Source organism: Dromaius novaehollandiae, chromosome Z (assembly GCF_036370855.1).
Source record: "Dromaius novaehollandiae isolate bDroNov1 chromosome Z, bDroNov1.hap1, whole genome shotgun sequence".
Taxonomy (NCBI): domain Eukaryota; kingdom Metazoa; phylum Chordata; class Aves; order Casuariiformes; family Dromaiidae; genus Dromaius; species Dromaius novaehollandiae.
In genome coordinates this window covers 9,915,586-9,943,114 of record NC_088132.1, presented here as the reverse complement: position 1 = coordinate 9,943,114, position 27,529 = coordinate 9,915,586, and the positions used below count along the sequence as shown (strand labels likewise).

Here is a 27,529-nt window from a genome sequence, read left to right as displayed (position 1 = left end):
AGCTGGCCCTTTCCAGGGATAAGTGGTACAAACTCAAAGCGTTACTATCAGACTACATGTCTTCCCCAAGGATAAAATTATCCTTTCTCCCTAAAGCTACTCTGAAGATGCTATTGCTCTTATTTGAACTGACTTGTATTATATTTTTGGTACGGAATCCTGTGTGGGGAGGAGACGTTGAGATTAAAGAAAATATCATATGCCAAAAGGCCCCTCTGCTGTTCCAGAAGCAAAACAGAACAATGTAGAAGATTCAGCCAGCTTCTTAACTTAGGTGAAAAAGTGTAAGGACAAACTGCATGTATGCAGTGATTGTCAAAATAGATTACGACTCTAATTTAAAGACATCATGAGTTAGTAGGCTGATTATGCCTATGGGCATTTAGGGAACACACTGTTTTCTAAAATGTCTGCCTTTACTGAGCTATTCTAGGTCAAGATAAAACCCATCTCTTCCCTCGTCCTCCAACCATCTAGTCCAGTGTAGAGCAGGGCATTTGTAGCAGAGGTTCTTCTACCTTCAGAACTGCAGAAAACTTCTGCTGCTTAGAATTTTAAGACTGATAGAACATCTTTAAGGAATGGTTTCTTGAAAATACCTGAAGACGTGACTTGTGGAGAACTTAGGCAATAATACTGTTTAACTTCTATATAAATCCAGATAGGTCAGAGAACTGAGTTAAACTGTCAGGAGTTTTGTTGGTCCTTGTGTGTGTGCCTTAAAAGTGAACTTTTATCATGGAATTAGGAAATGCTGGTTTAGCATCTGCTGGAAAGGTAATTGGGTGAATGGTAAATGATGCAGAGTGTCGTATGACTTCTTTCTCAAAACTTCAAAGCTTCTTTTATTTTGAAGAATCATTAGAGTATGTCTGGATTCCAATTAGGTGAGGGCCTGTTACCACAGATGGGGCTTTTATGAGACAGCAAAAACTGTGCTGGTGCAGTGAGCTGAGGTTAGTATCATAATATCAGGAAAAAAACTTCTTTCTCGTTTGCAGCCATCTTCCAGTTCTTGCATACCACTGCAAATCAGAGGTATTCTGCTGATTTAGTTCTGTTAAAAAATACATATATACCTCAACAAACACACTTACGTTATAGTGATTACTCACTAGAAGAAAAAAAAAGAATTAAAACCTCCTATGAAGGAAGTCAGGATTTCAGGAAGAACTCATAAAAATAAATTTTAAGAAGTTAAGTAGCATCCAAAAGTTTGGTTACAGCACATGTTGTAAGCCTTGTATTTACCCAGAAACTGCTTGAAAATTTGTGAGGAAGGTGGAGAACACAGGTGTAGATTGTGTGTATTTACATTACTAGTGTTTTCAGTTGGTCCAATAAATAACTATATTATGTCTGGGTTTTAGATGAATGCTCTTATTTGGATTACTTAGAGTAGTTGACTATTTGTATGTCTAAAATCAGAGCTTGAAGTAGGAGCAAAGTGTCTTCTTCTGTGTATTAAAAGGATAGGCTTCCTACAGGTTTGTGCTCTGTGTGTGTGTATGCTGTAGAACATAAGGTGATCTGCTGTATTTTCTGATATTTGTGTACATACCCTTCTTCATATTCAGCATATGACATGCGGGCTGGAAATGCTATGGAAAGCTCTCTCCTTTAAACCAGCCTCTGCCAAAGTTTGGTTTTAAGTTTTTTGGTTGGTTACATAGCATGTCCTCTGGGAAAGCCTTTTAACTCTTTCCTAGGGCAGCTCCTGTTCCTTTTTTCATTCTGTTGTTTTGCTGTATTTTGGTCTGTCTTCTACTGTGCATTTTTTTCTTTGCTTTTGAAATGCATTAATTTGCTTAATATGCCTTCCTTCTGCTAAGCTGACCTCAGGGACTGCAGCACCATGTTATTTCTTTTATAGTTTTGACCGCTTCTTTTTGAGGTTTCTGCCTCTGGGCAGTCTGTTGCAATCTTCCTTTTTTTTTCTTCTCTCAGTGTTTAATTTGTCCTTCATATGGTATAACATAACCCCATTCCCTTCTGGTATCTTCTTTTACTCAGTAAGCTTAGGGAGCTCCTTCAGCCCTCCTTTGAGGCATATTTGATTCAAACTTCTTGAGGTTTCACAGACTGTGGTTGTACTTCACAGAATTTGGAGCAAAGATTCAAGCTTCTGCGTTTTCTGCCTGCCCCAGCATTAATTGGCTTTTCTGTCAGTGCCTTACCCTGCAGTGCCTTACCTTCCTTTGCGTTTTTTTTTAGCTTCTCTTTCTGGGCTCTGTTTTGAGGTAGCTCTCTCCGCTCATGATCTAAGACAAGAAGAAACGTTCATCCTGTGTTCCAGATGCCCAAATAGCTTTTCTCTGTAGGGGTTTTTGGTTTGTTATGTACGGTGTCCGAATATAACGTGCATTCACATTTGATGCTTGTGTGTTGTATGAGAGTATGCATTTGCTGCATTGCAGTTGTCTAGTTTTCTCAAATTTCAGTTCAAAATGGTTCACAAAGTCATAAATTTGTTGAGCCAGACCTTGAAGGTCTGGTGGTCAGTGGTATCACTTCAGTGGAAATCGTATTGGGTTGTTCTGCCATGCCATTGCGTATATTTTAGCTTCTTTGACACTATGTGGCCCAGGTAGAATCATATCCTACTAGAACACAGACTGAAATCTAGGAAGATGCTATCGGCTATTACTAAATTTAGAATAGGAAGTTTCCAAATGTTGTTTGACAGGTACGAGCTCTGCCTTTTTAATTTGGCCTGGCTCCTAAGGTTTCATTCCCATCTGTTCCTGGCAATTTTCATCCTTGTTGGTGAGAGACAGCTGCCGGTGTGAATAACTTCCTGCAGGTGGCTTGTATATTGCTAATACGGCTGCGCTGTCAATGATCACAGCAGCAATTGCAAAATGTCTCCTGGTTTCAAAACTTGAGTTAGTAGAAAGCCTTTCCTTGTGATGGGAATTCATTGCTAGCTCCCTGATGGAGGCAAATAATTCCCTCAGGGAGTACAGAAAGAGAGGCACCAGTATTATCTGTGCTCTTCCACATTTGCAGTTAATCATTCTGAGGAACATTGCGGTGGAAATGTGACTCCCATAACTAAACTGTTGGCCATCCCTTATGTTTCCACCTGGTCTGTTATGCCCAGGGAACGCGGACAAGAGTGTGTGTGAGAAAGTGTTTATCTGCCCCTCCTATTTCAGCTGTCTTCCTCCCTCACCCCTGCATTCACCATACATCTGCCTTTGTGGACAAACTGAATGAAAATAGACAAACTGGTTGATTAGAAATGATAACCAGGATATTGTATCCAGTTTCATATCTTTGCCTCCAGCACCCCACATTGTACTTATGACTACAGCACGGCAGCTTTCTTGCTCGTTGACGTTAGGGCTGTAAACCCTGTCCTCTGTTGCTTGAAGAAGAAAGTTTCAGCAGCAGTTTGTTTGCCTTTCCACTTTGGAACCAGTTATTGATACCTCCCTGGAGATTAAGAAGGGAAAAAAACCTTTATTCACAAATGAAATTTCATGTCATTGGCAACAACTCTGTCATCTTTAAGAGAGATTGGTTCGTGTTTCTTGAATGTGAAGATGCTTATTTTCTGTCATGTTTGAAAATATCTGCATTTTGCTGTAGTGGAACAGTTATCAGGTGCTTTCTGTTTGGACCGGAAAGTTAGGGCAGTCTCTGGAATGGGTGCATGCTGATCATCTTCTGGAGTTTTACTTAGCTGGCAGCTCAGGACATACTAGCAGATGATCTCAGCTGCTTCAAGTTGATGATCCATGAATGAGGAGGTTTTCAGCAATGTCTTCAGGATTTTTTTTTTCCCCTGAGGCTTGGGAAGATATAAATAAGAAGTACCAGATGCTCTATTCCAGGGCTGTCTGTGTTCATATTCCTACCTGATGCATTTCTGAAAACGTGGGAAGCTGAAGTATGTCTTGTGAAGTGTAGGCAATAATAATTCTGGCTGAGGCACATACGAAGTTGTATCCAAACCTGCAGGAATTCATTTTCGTCATCTGAGCTTCATCATATCCCACGGATTACTGGATTGCAGGATGTATATCTCATCACTGAAATAAGCTATGCTGTCCTTGTTCAGGTTCCAGAGCAATCTTGAAATATGTTTCAGGTTTAGTCACTAAGTGCCTCCATTCCTCACATGCGTGAAAGCAGCGCCCTGGGCTTGATTGACATTTTTACCAGCCCCAAGGCTGTTGCAGAACTATATGGAAATGATGATTGCTTTCAGGTTACTGTTTATACAAAGGTAGACCTTGGAGAATGTGAAAGGGAACAGGAAATAGTTTGGAGATGCCTGCAGTGGGGATGAGAGATTATGTATGGGTAACTGGAGTACAAGCAGTATAATTCACACTCTCTCATGTCCCATCTTCCTTCCTCTTTTCCAATAGTATCCCTAGGCTTTGGGGGAGAAACTGAATGTCTGTATATGTTCCATTTTGATCTTGAAGGGTGTTCTATGTGATTTATGAGTATTATCCTGCAATGTCCCTGGATCTAAGCGTCCATGACTTGTGCATCTGTACAATGTGAATCTGCATAGATACTCCGTATCTGAAGGAGCTCTGAAGTCCCGCACTTCTGATGTCAGAAGTAGATCCTGAATTGGGGTCTTGTCAGTTAAAAAAGCTAAAATTATGCTATATATAAAAATGCAGGTATTTAAAAATGTTATTAAGATAAACTCTCCTGCTAATGGCTTCAGAGCTTTTTTTTTTTTTTTTTTTTTTTTTTTAATTGTTTCCGTTCACATCTTTAGAGAGTTTTCTCTGAAGTGCTTCTCATTTGTATGGCTGCTTTTTCACTGTGACTGAATATAGAAGCTGATTACCACGTTCATGAATTTTCTGAAGACCATGATGCTGCAGGCAGTGTTAGCATCTGCTTCCTGACTGTTATTTATAGGTTCTGATTACTATGTTTCTAACAGCACCCGTCCCTTCTTTTGATGACACTACAAGCTTTAAATAGTTCTGCAGCCCTTTATGAATTCCGGCAGATCTTCAAAAATGTTAACTTTTCGTGCAAAGCTTCACGCTAATTGCTTGATAGTGTTCTTAGCACAGTATTTACTACTAGTTGCAACCTTTTTTCTTATTTCTGATAGAAAAAATCAGAACTAGTAGTTTTTTGAAAATGACAACTAAAAAAAATAAAGCTTGTCAAATACAGCTTTTCAGAAGTTTTACTATGAACAATTGTAGTGTTTTTTTTGTTACTTAAATAAAATGTCCCCTTTTCTGTTTGGCATTATATTTTAAAATATTTTTATTTTTTCTTCACTGTATGGTATTGTTTATCAAATTTAATGGAAAAAACATACTTATACAATTGTACTTAATGATATTTTTTCATTTTTTGCCTTTTAAAAAAAAGGTGATACCTTGACTGGGTAGCTTGCAAAAATGACCTCAAACTACCGTATCAGGAGCAAAAGTGGTCTACAGTATTCTGTCATATGAAAGTTATTGTTATTGGAAATCAAGATGATACAGGAAGCTCAAGTATCAAAATTGGTAAAAACCACTATCAGTGGTTTAAATTTTGGGGGATTGTAGGCAGGAAAAATAAAGTGTGCTTTTCATCTGAAAAGTAATTGTGAAATTCCCAAGGTATTAAATATGAATGGTTAATTATTGTGAAAAAAGCTTTACTATCAACAGTACAGAAAACACATAACTGGAATTGGACCTGGAGGATACAGTACAGGAGGTTCAATTTCAAAGTAAATAAAATGTTAGTTTCCAAGGCAAGGATGCATGTATGCCATTGTTTATGTACTGGCACTCCTGTTTCCAAGCTGGCAAGAGATGTTCAGAGACAGGGCAAAGAGATCAACTTCTGTGTTGCTTAATTGTTGATGCTGGTGCATCAAATATTAAAGCCACCACACTAAAGCTAATATGCTTGGCAAATTATAGGCCTCAATTGAAAGCCTGGCATTCAGAAAACTCAGTCCAAGATTCTGTGTTGAATTCGTTTGCTGTGGCGTTGGTCCCAGTCATACCAGTTTTTTAAGGTCTGGAATGCCTGCTAGGTTCCTGAGGGCTGGAGGTGTTCAGCAACTAGAAGGACAGAGCTGTGGATATCAAGAATAGGACCTATACTTCTGTGCCTGAAAACCAGACCTAAAAGCTACAATTTAAGTAATGATGAAAACTGTAATGCTGGCATTCCTACCTAATGAGGCACAGTTTGTATGTGAGGGACTACTAGTAAATTTAGAAAAAAATGATGAATCTGTTTCTTAGTATTTCTTATAGTCCCATGAGCCTTAGAGATCTAATTTGTAGGGCAGTTTTTCAGTTTGCACAGATTTTCTCAAGTGGTTAACTCTGATGTGAAATGTGGCTTATCAATAAATAAATGCTATTGGAATAAACCTCTTGATGTCAATATAGGATTAAGGCTTTTTTTCTCTTTTCACTGAAACTGTAAGTTTCAGACAAGTAGGCTTGAAATTTGGACTTTTGCCACTGGGACATTTAACATTGAAGTTGTTTTATATTCCCTGCTGCCAATACAACACTTTTTTCAGTTTATGAACCTGCTGTTCTGCCAAATGAACTTTTTTTTGTATTGGTCCTGTCAACCATCAGATATGAGAAAACAACCCTTACACAGATTTTGTGTTATGACTTTTAAAGAAGACAAATTAATTTTATTGAAGACTTCATTCTCCTTTGAGGATCTCAGATTCTGTTGTTTGTGCAAGCAGATGGTGCTTACATGCTGTCTTATCATTTAGTTAGCCAAGATCTTTGAGGTCAGCATGATGGAATTACTAGAGCTTAAACTTTCTATTGTTTAGTTACTTACCCTTCATGTCTCAGTCTTCGTGAATTTCATTGGCTTTGGTTTCTGCACAGACTACAGCAACTGCTGTTTCAGAGTGTGGTTTGTGGTATCTGATTTGTAGATTAGACTGTTAAACAAAAAGGAGTGATCTTTAGCATACCAAAGTAATTTCAAATGCTAATAAATTTAGATTACAGGCTTGGGCATTTTTTTAAGATGATGATTGTTCTTATTCTAAAATTTTAGCTATTTTCATTATTATAGCCTGTAGCCTCATTTTTTTTTCTAAGTGCAGTGACACTCGTATAATGTATTTCTTAAACAGCACAAGGAATTCAGGTGATGTGAATAGGCGATAACTTCAGCTTTAACTACACCTCTTCCATTCATTTATTCTCATCTTATGCAGTCTTAATTATGCAAAAGTTGTTTCCCTCAAAGCCAAATTTCAGATAGCGTTAACTAGCTTCTTACATTAAGTGGGTTTGTTGTCCTTCACATATTATGTGGTCTTGCTTGTTGAGTAAAAATACTTATGCTGCTGTTAGTAAGTCTTAAGCATAAGTGAGACTTCAGGATCGCATCTGGATGGTCAAGAAAGTGTGTATGTATACATACTCACTTCTCTGTTACATGCTCTAACAGTAGAGAGTTTCTGTATTCTTTCAATGTAAATGATTTAAACAGTTTGGGAATCCGGGTAGGCTGTGTGCATCTTTGGAAATGTGTAGGTTCTCTGTGAGGTTTGTTTGTATGCATATTCAAGGCTGTTTTCTAAGGCTTTTTCATAAGGTGAAATATAGGAGGATATAGTTAAAGAAATTAACAGAAGGTGGTTTCAGAGATCTTTGTTCTTAAATAAAAATTACATGCAGTACTTCAGATTTGGCTTTTAAGTTGTTATTTAGCTGGTGTTTAAAGAATTAGTTTTTATTTAGGAGATAGTCTTTTCTTTGTTATCTCCTAATAGAGGAGAGGTTAACGAGAGTGGAAAATGGTGAAGGATGATTTTTGACAGTTTCTTTCCCCAAATGCTTCACAAATACCTGTCTGTCTTTGTAAAGGGATGCTAGAAGGCTGCTGCCACATCTGGCAGACTCTAGGATCATGCAAGCCCTCCTCCCACCCCAGATCCCTCAGATATTATATGGGCTCTTGCCGTGCCTAATATCCATGCCTGGTCCCTGTCCTCTCTTACCTACCTCTGGCTCAGACTTTGATTCTTTCCAGGTACAGCTTTTCCTCCTACTACCCAGCTAGTCTAGCCTGAAATTTGTTCCTGAATTACACATATGCACTCACACACATTGGGTTAAATTGCAGGCCCTCCTGTTGCTGGCACGCCAGGGACAGGATGCCTTGTGACCTGCGGTCCTGCTCCACTTGCTGGTACCTGATTTTACTCAGTCTGGTGTATCTGGTTGCTGATACCCATGCCTGTAAGCCATGTGGCACATGGTCCCATTCCCAGGTATGGGCACTTAGACCTTGCCGCACTCACACATGGGTCATATTATCTAGAAAGATAGTTAAGAGTGGATTTAAGAAGAAGGTACCATGTGCTGTGGTGATTGGGCACAGGGCTTAGTCAAATAAGTGTACAGACCGGCATACGGTTTCACATGACTGACCACTTTTAACCTTCTCTCTGTTTTCCCCTCCATGTTCCTCACCATCCCCCTCTTCCACACCTTTGACTCTTCCCCTAAGCATTCCTTAATAAGTTTTACAGAGCCCCACAGGCCCCCCTCAAATATCCGTAGTACTCACTTTGGTTGTTTTCCCCCTACTTATCAGTTACAAAGTCCAGCTTGACCCTCTGCAGAGCTGTGCCTGTAGTTTCTTAATGGCCCATCAATTAGTGGCTGAAGGGTTTTGGTCTTCCGTATTGTCTCCCCTGGTGCTTGCTTATCAGGTTTGTGTCTGTGTGTTTCATTTATCGCTCTCCATTTTACTTACTATTCTAAGTAATTCTAACTCTGATATATTACTGTATTTGGACTGAAGAGGCCCTGACCTGATAACCTTAATGAACCAGATGCTTTCACATTCCACACGCCCTTAGACTCTGTTTTTTAGCTGTATCACTGAAGGCACTGATGATGGAACTGCTCCAAGTAGTTGCTGTGAGGAAGAAATTGAGCTAATGGAGACATTAGACAAAGAGTATTGTGGTTGTAGATGGACATAACATGTGAAGTAAATAATAGATGGATAAGATCTATAGCAGATTTTAGGGTGATATACACATACAAGTCTAAGCAACGATAAGGGGTGCCATCAGACTGTGTGCAATAACTTCTGTTAATTTGAGTAATGAAGGCTCTCTCACTGTAGTGAGTTGGGGATAGAACATATTTAAGCTGTTAGAAAATTGCCTATTATTTGTATCTCAAGTTTTGATTTCTGAAAGTCTTCTATTTTTATTTCTGTTCATGTGCAACAAAGAGAGAGCTTGCTTCAAACCTTTTGTCACAGGGTGGTAGGGAAACTGAATCTCAGAGTTGTGACGATTGTTCATGGAGAAGTTTCTTAGCGTAAACACAATGTATTTTAAACAGTATAATTACATTGTGATGCTAACTAAATAGTTTAAATTAAAATGAACCTTTTTTAAAAGTGTGGGAACTGCTGTCAAGATAAAATTAACTTGTCTCACTGCTTGTTTTGTTTTCTTAGAGCAAGTTGCTGTAAGCACACTTTGAATGCTTAAACAAATGATGTATTTTACCCACTTTTGACACTGATACATCTTTTTGTTTGCAGAATCCAGTCGTGTCCAATTCCAGCTGGTCAGAAGTAGATGTACTGATTCTGGCAGGAACAATTGGTCATGTCTTGAGTTTGGGTGCAAGCAGCTTTGTAGAAGAAGAACATCAAACCTGGTATTTTCTTATCAATACCCTTTGTTTGGCACTGTGTCAGGAACTTTGTAGAAATCATTTTCTTGTGAAGGAAGGTGACCCTCAGCATAGCATCAACCTAAAACAAAATTTTGAGAATGTCAAGGAAGCCTATGAGTGCAAGAATATTGATATACCAGCAGCAGATGATTCAAAGTTGGGAAAGGTCACTTCTTCAGCTGAATTCATAAAAGGATCTGATAAGTGGATAAGCTTAGCAAGTCCATGGATCATCCTTATTTGTTGTCGGTTACTCCGGTCCTTGAATCAGACAGGGGTCCAGTGGGCTCATCGGCCAGACTTTGGACATTGGTTGACAAGGTGGGTATCTGATTTACTGTATTCATAGTTGCTCTCTTATTTAAAAATTCGTGTTTTGTTTTGTGAAGTCTGTGTGTCTACACAGTCCCTAGACAGTATAGAGAGTGCTATAAACATGCCAAGGGAGTAAATAGTGAAGCAACATAAGGAATTTTTCAGTGCTCCTTCATATGGGAGTAATTTCTTGTGTACTGTCAATAGATTGTCATCTTAGCCCCGCACTGTGACTTACCTAATTCATGCCAATTAACTGTGATAGATTTATCAGAGTCAAAAAATAAATATTTTTCCATATGTAAATTAACAGTGGCTGGTTTGGGAAATTAAAAATCGTTTGATAGAATTAAATGCTTACTTTTAAAGCTGAGGGTTCTGCTCCTAATTCCAAAGCTTATGAGGCTGCAGGAGAAGATGCTGCATTTAGAATTCTTCCTTGTCTGTCACAGGCGTTTAACGTGTGGGTGGAAAACTGAAGGAATTTTTCAAATGTAGTATGATCAACTCTTACTTCTTTGAGAAAGGACATATAATTTCTTATAGCTTGAAGTACTCTGGAGAAAGACTTCTGCTTTTCATACTATATTTTAGTATGAAAACTGCAGCCATTATTCAGTGATTAAAAAATGCTTGGTATTTGAGCTGTCTTCCTCTATTTCAGCTGGTGGACAAAAACCCAACAACTTGTAACTAGTCAAGGTTTTCCAGATGGGGAAGCTTTGCTATGTAAGATGAAGAAATTTCTTCTCCGTATCTTACAACACTTGGATGAAATGCCATCCATCATTCATTAATAGCGACACGAGGAAATGAACTAATATGAGACTAGTTATTTATTAGCAGCCTCACAGTTAAAATACTAATTGCTGTGACAGGCATGAGCGCTGAAAGATGTGAGACAGGAGGAAATTTATGGCATTATAGTAGTTGTTGTATACCAAAGCTTTTGCCATGCTTCCCTCCTCTTGAGATGAAGTGTGGGACTGAGGAAGTAATGTCATATTCCTTAAGTTAAATCTGTGTGATAAAGAACTTCTTCATTATGAGCTGAGTCAGTGCATGAACGGTCCTATTGTAGATACAGAATTAGGTGTGATTTGGTGCAACTAGGAAGATATTTTTAAAATTAATACCAGGCGTCTTCTAAATATTTCTTTGCCCAATGACTTTCTGTGCCAGATGTCTCCTTCAGCCTTAGAATTTGAGACACCTTTAAAAAAACAGCTCAGCAGTTTTGAGAATATTGTTTTGCCTTCATTGGTGTATTTTGGCAACCCTTTTCCTTGAAGTGTTCTAGTGCCACAATACCATGGAGCAAGAACTGCATATTCTGGCAGCTGAAAAGTTATAAATGTGTCAGAAATGTACTTTTCCTCCCGTTGTCTCCCTGTGAATGTTTGCTGACTCATGGAAATGTTACCAACCTTTGAAAAATTGTGTGTGCATGCCTGGACCTAACTTCCAAGGATCCCATCTCTGCTAAGCGTGCTCCCCTCTGTGACCTGCTGATGCTAGGCATGCCTGTAGACCAGCAAATGTTCCAGCCCTGGGCAGTGCGGACTCTGGGCGGTGGCACAGATGAAATCCCGTCTGTGGCTACTGCAGGTGCTTCTAGGACTCTGTGACTTTTCACGAAAGTATGGAAATCCTGTATACCCAGCTCTAACACTCTTGCTTAGCAGGAGTTTTCAAGCAACCCACTCAGGTAAATCTAAATACACTCTAGTAAATCTCATTCTTTGTATACTTGCTCTGCATTTTTTTTTTCCGGGTGGGGGGGGAGGAGGAAGGGAGGAGACCTATATTTGTGTGTGTGTGGGGGGGTGTTCCCATCAGCTGGCATGTTTTGGAGAATTCCTACCCATCTTTGAAAACAACAAAATCAGAGATCATAGAATTGTTTAGGTTGACAGGGGTGTCTGAAGATCATCTGGTCCAACACCCCTGCTCAAAGCAGAGCTCCAGCAGGCTGCCCAGGAGTGTGTCCACTCAGGTTTTGAATATCTCCAGGAATGGAGACTACACATCCTCTCTGAGCAGCCTGTTCCAGTATTCAACCTCATTGTAATGCTCGCAGTAAAAAAGTTGTTTGCCTATGTTTAAATGGAGTTTGATGTATTTCATTTTGTTCCTGTTGCCTCTTGTCCTTTCACTGGATACTACTTGGAAGAGTCTGGCTCCACCATTTTATTCCCTTGCCCCACTCCCTGCCAACCAGGTGTTTATACACATTGGTAAGATTCCCCCCTTGACCTTCTCTTCTCCAGGCTAAATAATTCCTTCTGTCTCACATGCTCCAATCCCTTTATCAGCCTCATTGCCATTTGCTGGACTTGCTCCAGCGTGTCCATGTCTCTCTCATCCTGGGGAGCCCAGCACTGGACACTGCACCCGACGTGTTATCTCACAAGTAGAGGAGAAGGATCACCTCCCTCAACCTGCTGGCACCGCTTTTCTCGATGCAGCCCAGGATGCTGTTGGCCTTCTTTGTCGCAAGGGCGTGTTGCTGGGCCGTGTTCAGCCTGTTGTCCAGCAGCACCCCCGGGGCTTTTTCTGCCAAGCTTCCTTCCAGCAGGTCAGTGCCAACCTGTCCTGGTGCCTGGGGCTCTTCCCCCCCAGACGCAGGACTTTCCATTTCCCTGTGTTGAACTCGATGAGGTTCCCGCTGGCCCACGTCTGCAGCCTGTTGAGGTCCCTCTCGGCGTGGCCGCGCAGCCCTCTGGTGCGTCAGCCGCTGCTGCCGGCTCTGCCGTGTGTGCAGCCTTGCCGAGGGCGGCTCTGCCCCGTCGTGCGGGTCGTTAGTGGAGCTGCTGAGCAGTGTTGGCCCCCGCGTTGCCCTGGGGTGCAGCAGTAGTGCGAGGCCTCCAGCTGGCCTTGCTGCCGCTGATCACACACCTTTGAGGCTGGCAGTTCAGCCAGTTTTCAGTCCACCTCAGTGTCCACTTATTTAGCCTGTACTTTAGCCTGTATCAGTTTGCCTCTGAGGATGTTATGGGAGACGGTATTGAAAGCCTTGTTAAAGTCGAGATCAGCAGCATTCACTACTCTCCCCTCATCCACTGAGCCAGTCATCTCATTATAGAAAGCTATCATATTGGTAGTATTTCCCCTTTATAAATCCATATAACCCAGTTATTAAAGCTGCTGGCCTCCCTCCTGCAGTAAGGCTGAAGTACCGATAGCCAGATATCAAACAAGAAACTTCATAATCTTACAGGTGAACTGCTCCCTACACTTTCCCCCTCTAATTTTGTCCTCATATTGGCTATATTTTTGGGGGCCTAGAAACAAGTAGAAGATAAAAATTCCTGCAGCTATAGTCTTAGGTTTTGTCTGCCTATCTATGGATAATATTTGAAAGAGCTATCTGCTGTGCAAAGTAAGTTACCTCCTTTCGTGCTCCTCTTCTCACTGGCCCTGTATTTTAGCAGTACAGCTGTTACTTTGGCAGTTTGTTGAGTTAAATCATTGAACTGATGGAGCTGGAAAAGTAATCCAAGATGGGGTGGGAAAGTGTTGTCTTTCAGCTGGATGAGTTCACCTTCTGATTTACCATGTAGCTTCACAGGCAAATATGCTGGTACAGTGCATGGGCTGGCATAGTATGGGAATGCAGGAATGGAAGAGTGTGTAAGTCGGCACTGCTGCTGTTGAAATTCATGTAGAAACAAAACTTGGAAATATCTGCATCTTCTGAAGTGCTGCAGACATCAACACTTCTCCTTGTTGCTGATGTCAGCGTTGCTGACAGTAACTCGTGCTATTCAAAGCTGATTGAGGAAGAAGTACTGAGTCTCAAACTTCTACATTTTGGGGCTTTTTGAAAATTCAGAACAGTCTAGAGTGCAGCAGCAGGCTAAGCTGATCTGTAATTGGGGCTACCCCGCTCCTGCCTTCTGCCTTCCATTGGTGTTCCTGCTTTTGCATTGAGCTGGTTCAGGGAGCAGGAGGAAGAGCAAAACCCCGACAGCCCTGACATAGGTTGTCTTGGCTGCTCTGGAACTGTGTGCTGACTTAAATCACAGAAGCAGTGTTTTTAATGAATTTTTCGAGAACACAGGGTACGTCACCCCCATGACCTATATATCAGTTGCTTTGTAGGCTTTAAAGATTGCCCAAATAGAAGTATTTGAAGTGAGTTGTTTTTGGATTTGAGCAGTAGGAGGTAGGTGGGGTAAATCCTGTCCGTGTTGGGCCTGACGTGGTCCATTGGACAAACTTTGGAGAGCTTAGCCAACCAAGCAACTGTATCTCTGCACATCCTCTGGTTTGTAGACTATCTGTAAATTCGTATTTGTTGAACATGCTGGCATTTCCTTTGTTTTGGAGGCTTTAACATCTTTATTGCTTCCCCATTTGTTGCGAGCAAAACAGTCTTGACTCAAGGAATTTCACTTCATTTAATTTATTGCCAATCAACATAAACTTTTAATTACTGATTTGGGTATTGAGAAACAAGGAAGATATAGGCAATTAAGCAAGCACTTAGGGAAACATCTTTCCTCACCTGTCTTCAGGCCCAACTTCAGGCCAACACCTTTTCTTCCCCCTTCCACTTTTCCATTTACCTTGCTGTCACCAAACATTACACTCGGTCCCTTCCAAACCCTTCAGGGAGGCAGTGGGCAGCACAGGAGGTTGGGGTCAGTGGTTTCTTTCTGCCACTCTTTGCTTGTTGCTCTTTTCTTCCACTGCTCCTTGCTTCCTACTGGTCCTCTGCTCCAGCACAAGTCCTCCATGAGATGCAGCCCCTTCAAGGTGTACCTGCTCTGTCATGGCTTATCAATGAGTCACGGCCTCTTTGGGGGTGTCTCTGCTCCAGCTTGAGTCCTTCGCAGTCCCTTTGGGGTATACCAACTCTGAAGTGGGCTGCATTCTCTTTGAGAAGGTGCCCCTTCCGGCATGGGTCCTCCACGGCCACACTTTGGGAGCATACCTGCTCTGATGTGGGTTGCCTGCAGGCCGCAGTCATTTTGGAGGTACCCTGCTCTGTCGTTGGGTCACCCAAAGGCTGCCGTCCCCGCAGAGGCGTACCTCCTCTGGCACGGTGTGCCTCCTTCCATGAGCGCCCCTGCAGCCATGTTGCCAACAATTCCCTTCCACAAGTCTCTCTCCCTTCCTCCAAAAACGTGCCTCTTCACATTTCGCCTCTTATGTCCCCTTCTGTGTGTCCTCCTGCGTCTCCTCTTGTGTTTCCTTTCATATGTCTCTTCTCACGTCTCCTCCTCTGTCTTCTCATGTCTTTGCTTTTGTGTCTCCTCTTGGTGTGTCCTCACATCTCTCCTCTTGAGTCTCCTGCCCCTCGCGGCAGCCACCCTTTCTTAAATATGTTTGAGCAGAGATACCATGTGCTTCTCTGGCTGATTGAAGTTTTTGCATGCAAGGGGTTGTTTTCATCTGTTTCAGAGCCGTCTGGAACTGGCAGAGACAGGCACAGAGCAGTTCATGGCCTCCCCTCACACAAGTCACACCTGTAGGCCCCTGCTACCAAAACCTGCCATTTACGTCCAGTACACCATTACAGAGAACAGGGTCATATAGATGGCTGTTGCCCTAGTTTTTTGATCATGACTGAGGTGTTGTGTTTTCCTTATAGCATAAATTAAAAGGTGATGATAAGCTCAGTTGTATAAATGACTTATTTGCTTTCTCAAAATGCACTGCTCTTCGTTAAGGTTGATTGTTTTTCTATTTTTAGTGTGCGTGATATTTGCATAGCTATGTTTTAATAGCACAATTTATAGCAAAAAGAAATTAGAACCTTACTGAGATCATGTGTACCCTGTTAGTCTGAGTTATAGCTGCTCAGGCTTTTCATAGCCAGCCTTCTCTTTTGTCTTTAGGATAAACTGATGAACACTTATCCCTGTTTTTTTATTATATTGACCTTTTAGACATCTGTGGTCGTGTTCAGACTATTTTGCTTGTCTGGACAGGGTTTAAGGTGTTCTGTCTTAAGGTGTTTATTTGTCTGAGACAAAGAGATTGTTATGCCAGTTTGTTCACAGAAGAATGCCAGAAGCAAAACTCAGAAAATCAGTTTACCCACAGCATGTTGTATTTAACTATTAGGGATGAGTTGAACAGTGCTGAAATTAGGGAAATGGTCTTTCTCATCTGCAGAGGGAGTCTGTGAAACCTGCTGCAGCAATTCCTTCATGAAAAGAAAATGAAGACTGAAGTGGAGAAAAAGTGGAACAGAAAAGCAGACATTAGATGAAAGAGAAGGGAAAATGCACTCCCTAAATTTGCCTGAAAATAGTATTTTCTTTTTTACATAGCTGGGATTCAGTTACCTTCATTAAGCATTTAATCTGGAGCAGAGATAACACTGAGAAAGTGTCAAAAACTCTTCATGGTTCACTGCAGAAGAGGAAATATCAGTGACTGCATCACCTTGAAGAGAAGTGACCAGAAACAGCAGTGTGAGAGGATGATGACATTTTCTTTCAATACTGTACTTAAAAAATGAAATAAGCAATTACCCCCCCAAAAAGTAGTGTACTCTAGGAATCCTGTGTATTCTGTTGTACATTAGTGGAAAGAAAGTGAACATGTGAACAGGCTTTACCCACCTGAAATATGAATCATAGGTACACTTACAATTCCTTTCATTCTACTTGTATTTGCAGTGATGTGATGACATCAAAGCAGTGGAAATCAATGTCTTCTCTCTTCTTTGTGGCATCAGAAGTATAGAAGTGTAGACAAACAGCTGTTAGAATAAGAACATACAGATGAAGCTCACTTTTCCAGGTTCTTTCCTAGGAAATTATTGGTGCTTTGCTTTTTGTTGTGTGGTTTCAGTAACACCCACTAAATTTCATGTTCATGCTTGGATTCCTAAGTATGGCATCAGAGTCATTTAGAACTTTGTAAATGGCTGGACTCTGTGTTGAGCATCTAGACTCCCCTTTCAAACTACATGCTAATTTAGTGTGGACTTAGCTGCCTCATGAGACCTTGGCTGGAAAGTTTTGAAACTGTAGGTGATAAATGCTAACCTGACTTTACTTGCTATAAATCCTTTTATTTGTTTCTTTGGCAAACTCTGTGAAACCTGAGAGTAGTTTTTTCAAAAAGCTTTACATGATTTAAAAGAAGAAATGCAAAATTGAAATCGTAGAAGACTTACCAAAAAGCTCAGACACAGGTTAGGTATAAACCCCTGTTAGCGGTCAATAAAATGCCTTGGTGACCAATACGTGCATGACTTCAGACATACTCTTGCTCTCCATTGGGTTGTCTCTGAGAACTTTTTTTTTTTCTTAAGACAGAATATGATCTCAGATATTCAGTGACGGAAATTTCAGATGTTGCTTCAGTATCCTACTTGGTATAACCCCTATAGTTGCTTCTTTTAAGTAGTACTTTTTGTTTTTAACTTTTCTGTTGTTATATGTTAGATTTGCCTATGGGTGTCTCTTAACAGAAGTGCATTGCCTTTTTCAGATAAATGTACGAAGATGATGATGATCTGCTTTTTTTATCTCTGCTTTGCTTTATCTCATCCTCATTCAGTGAATAGCCAACGAGAATACATCATTAAAGCTTTTAAAATTTTCCACAAAGATTCATCTGAAGGGTACAAGGGCTACTGAATTCATTTTTTATGCATTCATCATAGGAGGTGGTGCATGCACTGTCTTCAGAGGTTCCTGCAGCACTCCACTCACTGCCTCTACGCTTTCCTGTAGAGAGAGAACCATAGTGATGATAAACATCAAGACTGCACAGTTTTATCTCCTATTATGTTCTAGTTCTTATTTTCCTTTCATTTTTTTGTTACTTCCCTTCAGAGAGCAGTGCATCTCCTGGGAGCATTGTTAAGTTGTATGAAGAGCTGACTGGTTCCTGCAGGGAGGACTAATAGGGCAATTTTTTGCCCCATATACTTTCCTCTGTGACTCTCCAGGCACAATAGTTGACATAGCTGTTGGACAAGCTCCAAATAAAGCATATACTAGGGATAGGAAAGTAAGTCTGTGTTCAGTGCTATAACTTTGATTAAACAAAAGATAAAGCTAGTTAATTCAGATACAGGTCACACTCGCTGTCAGTTTGCTGAAGTTAATGGTCTTTCATCGTGGCATTCTGAAACATGGAAGAGAGAAGAAGATGGAGACCTTGGCCCTCCTGGCCTAAAGGATGTTCTTAGCAGACAGTAAAGCTAATAAAATTAGTGGTTCTGAGTCTTTTGGGAATAGATGCAGTAGGTAGGCAGGGGTTATCACCTCTTGAATTTCAGTGTGCTTTCTGAAATTGCATAGCTAGCTGTGGTAGCAACTGAGTGCAGATCTTTACCTAATCCTCTTAAATTTTGCAGTACTAATTGATATCACTGCAGATTTAAGTAGATGCCAGTTGGCAGTATGCTTAATGAAATGCTGGTGACTCTGGAATGCTCTTTACCTACTTGGGACTGGGGGAAAACAAACCAACCATATCTGTCCTCTTCCTGGCTGTGATGCAAGTTCTGTGTCTTTCTCTCCTGTATGCATTGATCCAGTACAAGGTGATGTAGTTATTGAAGAGAGCTGTACTGGGCTGATGTGTTTGTGTGTGTATGTTTCAAACTACGTAAGTATATTTCTGACCATTTTGGCTAGGTTGTATTTTGTATGTCTAGAATTAAACAAAACAAATATATGTGCAGTTATTTAAAACGAGGTAATTATACTAGTTCCATATTAATAAAATCTTTTCTGCCTTGGGCTAGAAAATGAAATGCTATAGAATAAGCAAAATGCAGTAAGTTTCTAAATGTAAAAATAAAAAAGTTAGTTTAAAAGCATTAGAACCTTTTCCATTATGCAATATGCAGTTCAGTTTTTATATAATTAAACCAAATAGAACAGCTAGCATATGGTGGGACATGATAATTACACTTCTAAACATGCATGCTTGAATAGAAAACCTCATTAATAAAACCTCTTTTCTAAGAATACTAAAATATTTTACCGTACCTTTTGGAAAGTTGGTAACAGATGTCAATGCAGTGATTAATTCAGAAATACAGTGCAGTAGTTAAGGCTCTGTTGAATGTGTTTTACAGTAATTATACTAGTTTGAAGGGTTTTTGTTTGTTTTTCCCCCTCAGCTCTGAACATAAATCTGAACTCTCCTTTTTGGCTGCAGTCTCCCTCGTTATGATCTTCATTCTGGTTCAAAGAAAATGCTCTCTGGTTTCAAAAATTGCTATGGCACTTGGTCTCCTGGGAGTCTACAGTTACCGGGCAGCCATTGGAAACATCATATTTCCATGGCAACGTGACAGCAAAGATATTTCAAAGTAAGTTAATCAACAGATATGTAAATCTATTTCTAGAAAGGTGTTAACACTTTGGATTTCTAGGGGTGTGTGTGTGGGGGGGTGGGTATTGTCTGGGCTGGAATCAGATTCTTACGAACAAAAGAACTCTTATTTTAAAGATGTCCAAGAATCAGTTTTTGCGGTATGTGCACAGTTTGGAGCCCCATGAAGTGTCTTGCTTCTGTGTCACATTAGAAACCAGACAAGTGCTGATTAATCTGGGAAAATTTAATAGTGCTTCTGTGGTTTTGCTACAAAGAAGGCCCAAATACACCACCTCCTCTTGTTTTAGATTGACTTGTTATATTTAGCAGAGAGCATGCCAAGTTCATTTATCTATTTCCTAGTTTTGAAAAATGTTTAGACAATAATTGGAGGGGGGTGCTTTTCTATGTCTTTCTTTTGCAGTTGACTGTTCTATAAGGTATGTCTTTTCCAGATGTAATAAAATCTTACTTGAGGTCAAGGCTCAGCTGCCTAATACAGACTGAGGATTTTTATATGGATGGTAAATTTCTTAGAAAACTAAGGTTCTGTAAGGAAGCTATTAGCTGTTTTATTAGTGGCTACTTTGATTTTCTTAGAAGCTCTGATACTTTTCACCATTAGATACTGGGTGGCTCTGCAGCCTCAATTTTTCCTAAGTGTGAGATAGTTGTGGAAAGCTTCCAGAATGTATTAGGAAATTTGATGAGGAGAAAGGGATCATGGCAGAGAGGTTGTAAAACAGTTCTCTTCTGGATAAAATAAACTTTCTCCAGCACTCATTTTGAATTTGATATGGATAAAAGTTGGGCTTTTTAATGAGGGGGCCAGAGATTCATAGAAGGTGTGGAGAGGGAGAAAACCCTGCAGGAGAAGATCTGAGGACTAATAGAAGGTCAGATTTGCTAATGAGGTATTTTTTATATGTCTGTATGTATATCCAGATATGTGTACGTACGTTCCATTTCTTCAAATATTGAAGAGAATTCTACTTCTTTACTTAGTATTAAGTTAACATTGTGTGTTAGTTCTGCTAGGTGTGAAAGTCTCTAGTGAGCTTTACTTAATGTCCAGGATTTGGCTCAGTGTTTGAAAGTGTTTGTGGAGACATGTCTGATTTCTGAATGTGACTTCTAGTTTTGTTTTGTGTTTGACTAAAATCTTTGGGGAAGAATGTTGTCCTTGCAATAAGAAGAAAAATACTTCTGAGTGGTACAGAATATTAAATACAGCAACTGAGCTGAAAATAAAATGTGGTTAAAGAAGTAAGTGGAATACTTAAATACACAGAATGAGCAAAGCCTTCACTGAGAATTTACTCATACTATTCATACTATAGCTGGCCTGTTGACTGTAATTACAAGAAAGATGCAGGGTTTTCAGCTTAAAGTAAAAGTGAATATGGTGATCTGCTTAAATTGTTATGTCAGACCTTTATATATGTCTGATTATATAGTTGTTTAAAAGTTATTCTCAAGGTTCATAAAACAAAGCTTTATTGCGAAGTACAGTGGTGGCTGAGTCTTGTACTTAAATCACAGCTTGAAATGGAATGACTATTTAATTGGTATAAACCAACAGATTTTTTTTTTTAATTAGAATATTTTAGTGCTTGTGGAGGTTAATGCAGGTACTCTACAAGATTCCAGACACTTGTCTACCAGTACACTGTAGGGTATGCATGTACTGGAGCGCATGTTTTCTTTGATTCCCTGGATTGAATATTAAGCTGCTATGAACTTTTGAGTAAGACCTGTGCCTTGGTCAGCGCTTGTTAAATAATTAGGGGTTGCTGAATCTGGTAGTCCAGTAGAAGTGAGGCTGCTGCAGCTCCGTGTCCTCAGGTCCAGCCAGTAGCAAGGCCAGTAGCAAGGCTGAGCATGTAAATCGTAACAGGAGCACAAGCACTCATGCACACAATGCCTATATATATGTATATACATGGCTGGCCAAACAGATTCACACAGACGGAAAACAGGGCACTCACACAAACAGCACCAGCAGCCTCATCTTGTTCCCCTCTCTGGCCCATCAGGATGGAAGCCTGTTAGTGGAAAATGTGTGCATATATATGCATATGTACAGTATGGATCTGTCCAGTAGGTGGTCTTAGATGATCTCTGCAGTAGCTGTTCCTGGATCCCCAGGCTCCCCAGTCTCTGGCACCTGGGTGTACAAGCCAAAACTTTAGGTCTCCCTGATACCTGACTTCCTAGCTTGCAAGCCAGTCCAGCTTGATATTTGCTAGGAGTTATACGCACTGAAGTACGTACCCACACAATACGCATGCACTCTGGTTTCTCCAGCTGCTGGCACCACAGACCCATGGGCCCCTTAGCCCTCCATCACACATGTACACACAGAACAGACAGCCTCCTCACCCAGGAAAATAATTGGAAATGGAGTTAATAAGAAGATGGGGCAGACTGCAGTGATCAGGTGCAGAGCATGGCCACACATGAGTACTGACCAGCAACCTGTGCACATGTGATTGGCCCCTTTTACCCACTTACACCTCTGTTTTCCCACACTTGTTCCTCCCAAAACCATCTTGATCCTTCCCTTTCCTTGCTTTTGGTCCTCCTCCTAAACATCCCCCAGTAAGTCTTGCACAATCCCAACATGCTCTTCACTGGTATCCCATAAGAGGTCACATACTCCTGTAGGCAGGGCTCACCCCACTCAGTCTATAAGGCGATCTGGGGAGAGCCTCTCCTGGTAACTCATCCTGTGGGTGTCACACCTGGACCATGGTGCTGATTGCTCTCCGGTGATGGCTCTGGGAGCAGCTGGGTCAGAGTGTGGCTCTGATTCGGTTACTGGGGTCCCTCTGCCTGGCGTTGTTCTCTGCTCTTTGTGTTTATGGAGACAAGCTTTTAATCACATAACTTAACATTCGGTAATTCACTTCTGTCCTTCATTGACTAATACTTCCTGTGCCATATTTTGTGCATGCTCTGAAACTATGTTCTGAAGGAGATAATTTTGCAGGGTTTTAATGTGGACTTGATGATCATAGCATCTGTTTCTCAAACTGTAAAATTGTGTTCACAGCTTTAGTTGATAGCATTCTTCTCTCACTCAGATTGAAGAACCAGCATTAGTGAACACGCTTGCTGGAGTAGCTACTACTTCCTGCCTGTGTTTAACAGCACAGTGCTATTGTAAATCTCAATGACTTGCACTTTAGCAAACCAAACCCTGTGTTTCTAGCAGTGGAAGAGAAACGGTACCCATTTGTGAAAAGGTTGGTTTGTTTTGCCCAGCTTTTCAGAGGAGTTTTGTGACAGAGTTGTAACTCTGGCCAATAAAGGTGTCCTTCAGCTGTTTAGAGAAGAAATTTCTAAGGGTTGGGGCTTATTGGCCTTGCCTTTTAACTTATGCATTCAATGAAGCAGTTGTCCATTCGATATAGCCACTAAAAAATTTGTGTGATGTATGGAGCAGGACTCCTACCAGAGGGAAGAAGCCTATGATCATATATTCTTTGTACCGTGCAGATATTCCAGGAGAATGTGTCTCACAGTCGTAACTGAAAAATTGGTCAAGCTTTGTGGTATTTACTGTGCAACGATAACATTATTTAACAGATTTGTATGCAAAGTCCTAATTGGTATATATTGTTCTGTTTCAGTCAAACTGAGGATTTATATTAATGCTCTGTATGCCTTGCCAGTGAGTTACACCCCTTAGATCTTCTCTGTAAACTGTTCTGGGAACATGGGCAGGGTTAGCAAAAGCAGGTTCTTTCACCTCCTCTTGGCATGGCAGTAACAGTGGTAGACACGTTAGTAGGTTTCGGATGTTACCTGAGCTGTTGACTTAGTGATCCTAACTCAGCTTGGTTAGATGGCTGATGTGATAAATGATAGAAGCATATATAAAATACCACCATGAACAAAACCAGGACTTTCTTTTAAATGTGTCTAGAGGTATCTGTGCTGAGAATGTAATGAGTGTGTTCATAATTGGGATGGAGCCAGATCCAGCTGCAAGGTTGGAGTAGTGCTGTATAAGATAGCTCCTGCATGAGAAAAAGCTGTAGATAGCCACAGTGTTTTTCATACATATTGCTTTCTTGTGTAAGATGGAGAATCCCTGCTCTGAAATTACTTTTCTCTTTTGCTTTTATTGAAGACAAATGTTTTCTCCAAATGTGACAACTGCTGAGAAGTGGATAAGGGAGAAGAGGCTTTTAAAGTATGTTCTCTCTTCTATGGCTTCTGCTAAGATAACGTCTAAATTAAAATTGCAAGGAAGCAATTTGGCCATCCACTTTCTCCCGAGTTCCTATTTAAAATGATAGTTCGTGCAATGAAAAAATGAGCATATACCGTAGCAACACAAACAAAATAATGGTGGTGCATTTGCTAAGAAATGAGTTTTTTAGTTTGAATTTCCATCAACTGGCTAAGCTTAATTTTCATATAAGCCATTTAATAGTGACAGATACCCAAAGCTGTTTCCTAGAGTTTTACTTGTAAGTTATATGAATATATTTGAATACTTTGTTAATAATTACATCAAAACTAGCAGAGATACTGAAATAGGGCACTTAATTTCTGGACTAGCCATGCAGGAGAAAAATTGACCTATTTAGCTTTCTTTTATTTTTCAATTTCTGTGAATGTATGATAAATACAGAAGAATTATTCTTGCTGAAAGTATTCTACCTGCTAGGCAGTCCTGGGAGGTTGTGTTACATTAAAGTTGCGTATCAAGTTTGCTTAGCAATTGTAAAATAAATTAAATGCATTGTTAAATGGAAGTACTTATGGCCTACTCAAGCAGAGGCAAGCAGAATCCTGCATGGTGTTTTCTGCATCTCAGATAAGGGCTTCATGAAGGACGTTCCTTTCCTTTATTCTCCTGTTTTTATTCTTCCCATCTAAATAGTGGTGTTTTCATGGATGAAACTTGTCATCATCAAGGAAACACAGGAACCCTTTAAACCTCCGTTAGAGTTTATAGATGCTTGTTCCCTAAGGGAACAAAACAATAAACCCTTTTGCATAAAGTATTTGGTATGAGCTTGAGCCTGACTATTGTGCAAGTGAAGGAAGAACGGGTCTGAGTTTATTTGTCTCAAGTTCTTACCACAGATATTCTTGCAGGGTGTGATATCTGCACGTCATGTCAGATATTAAGCTACATTGGCAGGTGTTCCACAAGAGCGTCAATAAATTCCGTTCTCCTCCTCATTTGTTTATGTTAAGCTGCATTTCAGCAAACAGTAATGCTACCATTAAACTGGTTTACTGGGGGTGACTGTGCATTTACTATTTAGATGTGGGAGAGAAGATGCCTGCAAAGGTTGAATTTTACCTTTTAAGTCCTTCTCCAAAGAACCTACCAGAAAAATGCTTTTGAAAAGGTAAAAAAGCCACCAGTTGATTATCTTTTGACCAAAAAATCACACTGAAATATGAGCATGAAACAGCGTTTAATAGCAACTAGGTAATTGGTTTGTAGACAAGAGGAAATCAATGGTAGGATGTGTTCTATCTCTTACATGAAATGGACATAAAGGAGAAAATATGCTTTTCAAATGAAGTATGCCAGTATATGAGTAATGCTTGTACTTATTTTATTTCCACACTGGCTTATCTAAAAAACTACACCCACAACTTGCTTTGAAAGCTAAACCACAGAACAGAGCACCATATTCATATTTAAGAAGGCCATATCATTATTGTGTGGTGTTTTTTCCTTTTTTCTTGGTTCTGCAGGGGCAATATAGGAAACTGAACCTGTGAATACCATTACTTGTTACTTCCCTTTTTTCTTTGCTCTTCTCTCTCTGGAATGTGAAAAAGGAAGATTGAGTTCAAGGTCATTTGTTAGCAACTGCTTAAGAAGCAAAGTGACCTACCGGAGACTGAAAAACTATAGAAATGTATAAAGAAAAAATTATTTTCAGAAATTTCAAATAGTGATGTTTTCTGTGGACAGCTTTACCAGGCGTAACCACAACTGTACTATTTTTAGTGTTGTGGTCTAATCGTCCATATATTAAGTCCAAGTGACTCAAGAATTCTTACTTCTGAGAGAATTGTAATACCCTTCTAGGAGACCTTGTTCATTCACCAGTTGTGTGTAAGGCGGCTAATAATCACTAGGGATGATGTATTTTAAATTGTGGATAAGGTGTGTGGGAGACTATCTTTTCCAAGATAAAAATACATCTGTAACAATTGAATTTTTAATATGCTCATTTGATGAGTTCATTGAATTATTATAACTTAGCTCACGTTGAAGTCATTTGTGACTTTTTTGCCCAGTAAATAAAAGAATACAAGAGTATCAATGAACTCTAATGCATATCCACTTTCAGTTTCTTTGTGTCCTGGCATTTCCTCTTCTAGAAGGACAGCTCTCAGTTTTTGAGACTCCTGGTACTTGTGTTTGTCAGTTCTTTGAATGAGATGCTGTGGCTTCTCAGGACGCTGACTTGCATTGGAAATGGAGAGGCCTATCAATTTATAGGTATAATTAACATAGCAGTAGATGCTAATTGCAGTTATTGCTTCAAATACTCACTTTGCTTAGGGATTTGAAAAATATATAGAGTTAAATTTACAGAGAAAGTGACTGAATGCTGGTTTATAGTATACCTATGCAACTATAAAGGTGAGAAGATGTCTGAGGTATGCAGGATTTTCAGACTGAAATAAGGATCTTCAAATACTATCGCTTTCTTTTTTGGCTGGCTAAAAAGAAAGATACGTTTGTGTGAATGAGTTCTGAAAAATCACTCAACAGCTTTAAAGGAACAGTGATTTTTATGTCAGTTTATTTCCTGAAACAAACTTCCCATATCACTTTAGAGACTATTTTTGGGGCAGTTCATTATGCTATATAAATGGCACATTTATATGAATACGTTTATGAAACTAGACCACAAATAGTAATAACAATTTTTTTTGGTTACTTTAATTGATATTTAATGATGTTGAAATTTAATAGTTTTTAGCACTGTTTTCTTTGCTAACGTTGCTTTGGGGATGCTGTAATTTAAATGTGAACCATTTTTAAAGTTTTTTATCTGAAAAAGCTCTTTGATAAAATCGTTCAGTGGTAGCCTTAGAATTTGGCCTGGTTGGCAGAATTGTCTCAGTGTTGCACCTCCCCTGAAAAAGACTTTTTTGACCTGTGAAATAAAGACTAATAAATAATTCATTGTTCTGTTTTTTCTTTCTTTCTTTCTTTCTTTTTTTTCTGATTTTCCTTTTCAGGGGGATTACTGAAGCTCGTTTTGTTTATGTCTTTGTGCTTGGCATAGTCTTCACCGGCACTAAAGATTTACTGAAGTCGCAGGTTATTTCTGCAGACTCCAGTGTGAAGAGTATAGGACTATGGGAAGTATATAGCGGATTGGTTCTGCTAGCAGCCCTTCTATTTAGACCTCACAATTTGCCAGTCTTGGTGTTTTGTTTGCTGATTCAGACAATTATGGCGAAATATATTTGGAGACCTCTGAAATTCGATGCAGCCCAGATTACTATCATGCACTATTGGTTTGGCCAAGCTTTCTTCTATTTTCAGGTAAGCTGAGTACTCTCCCTGCCTGGGCGGGGGAGGGGGGAGGAATAGCTATGTGATTAATTTTGTTGTGATTGATGAGGCAATTGGCTGTGGTGTGAAAAGAATAAAAGTTATTGGAATTACTCGTAGAGTATTGTACCTAATTTTTGACTTCTAGTAATCTGAAGCACATGAAACACAGAAAATGATGAAATGGTGCTAATGGGCTATTCAGAGTTTCACACGGGATCAAGAAACATGAAAATTAATATGCAACAGACAATAGAGCAAACCAGTTTCTGGTGGCAAAGGTTTTATGTGGTGTTTGTGTCAGTAGGCAATTGCAAGGCTCAGAGGTGGAGTAGGAGGAGAATTTTAAAAAAGTTTAAAAAATGTTTGAAAGAAATTTAGCCCACGGTAAGCATCCATGGTATGTTTTTGATAAAGAGCTTTTGCCTCTGTCTTGAGTATTACTCTTCAGGCAGTCAGTTCTGGTTGTGGCCTCCTGAGAGCAGCCTTTAATGTAGCTGACTGGTGGCTGGAATGTGAAGGAAGGGACATCTCAGTACTGAGGTGCAAAGGTAAAGGAGAAGTGTAGCTGTGGCTATGCTGACAGAAGAAAATCCTTGTTATGAAAAAGAGGCTAATAAAGCATGGTTTAAATGTTTTCATAAAGCATCAATTTTCAGTGGATGGTTTT

At 40.0% G+C, this 27,529-nt stretch overlaps 1 protein-coding gene across 1 annotated transcript in view; it reads left to right on the top strand.

Moving 5' to 3' along the window:
• The window catches only part of PIGG (phosphatidylinositol glycan anchor biosynthesis class G (EMM blood group)), a 104,855-nt gene that overhangs the window by 26,154 nt on the left and 51,172 nt on the right, over window positions 1–27,529 (top strand). Inside the window, exons 9-11 of the mRNA XM_026098697.2 lie at window positions 9,553–10,010; window positions 19,108–19,299; window positions 26,541–26,850. Coding sequence (XP_025954482.2) covers window positions 9,553–10,010; window positions 19,108–19,299; window positions 26,541–26,850 — 960 coding nt within the window. The remainder of the gene's footprint in view (window positions 1–9,552; window positions 10,011–19,107; window positions 19,300–26,540; window positions 26,851–27,529) is intronic.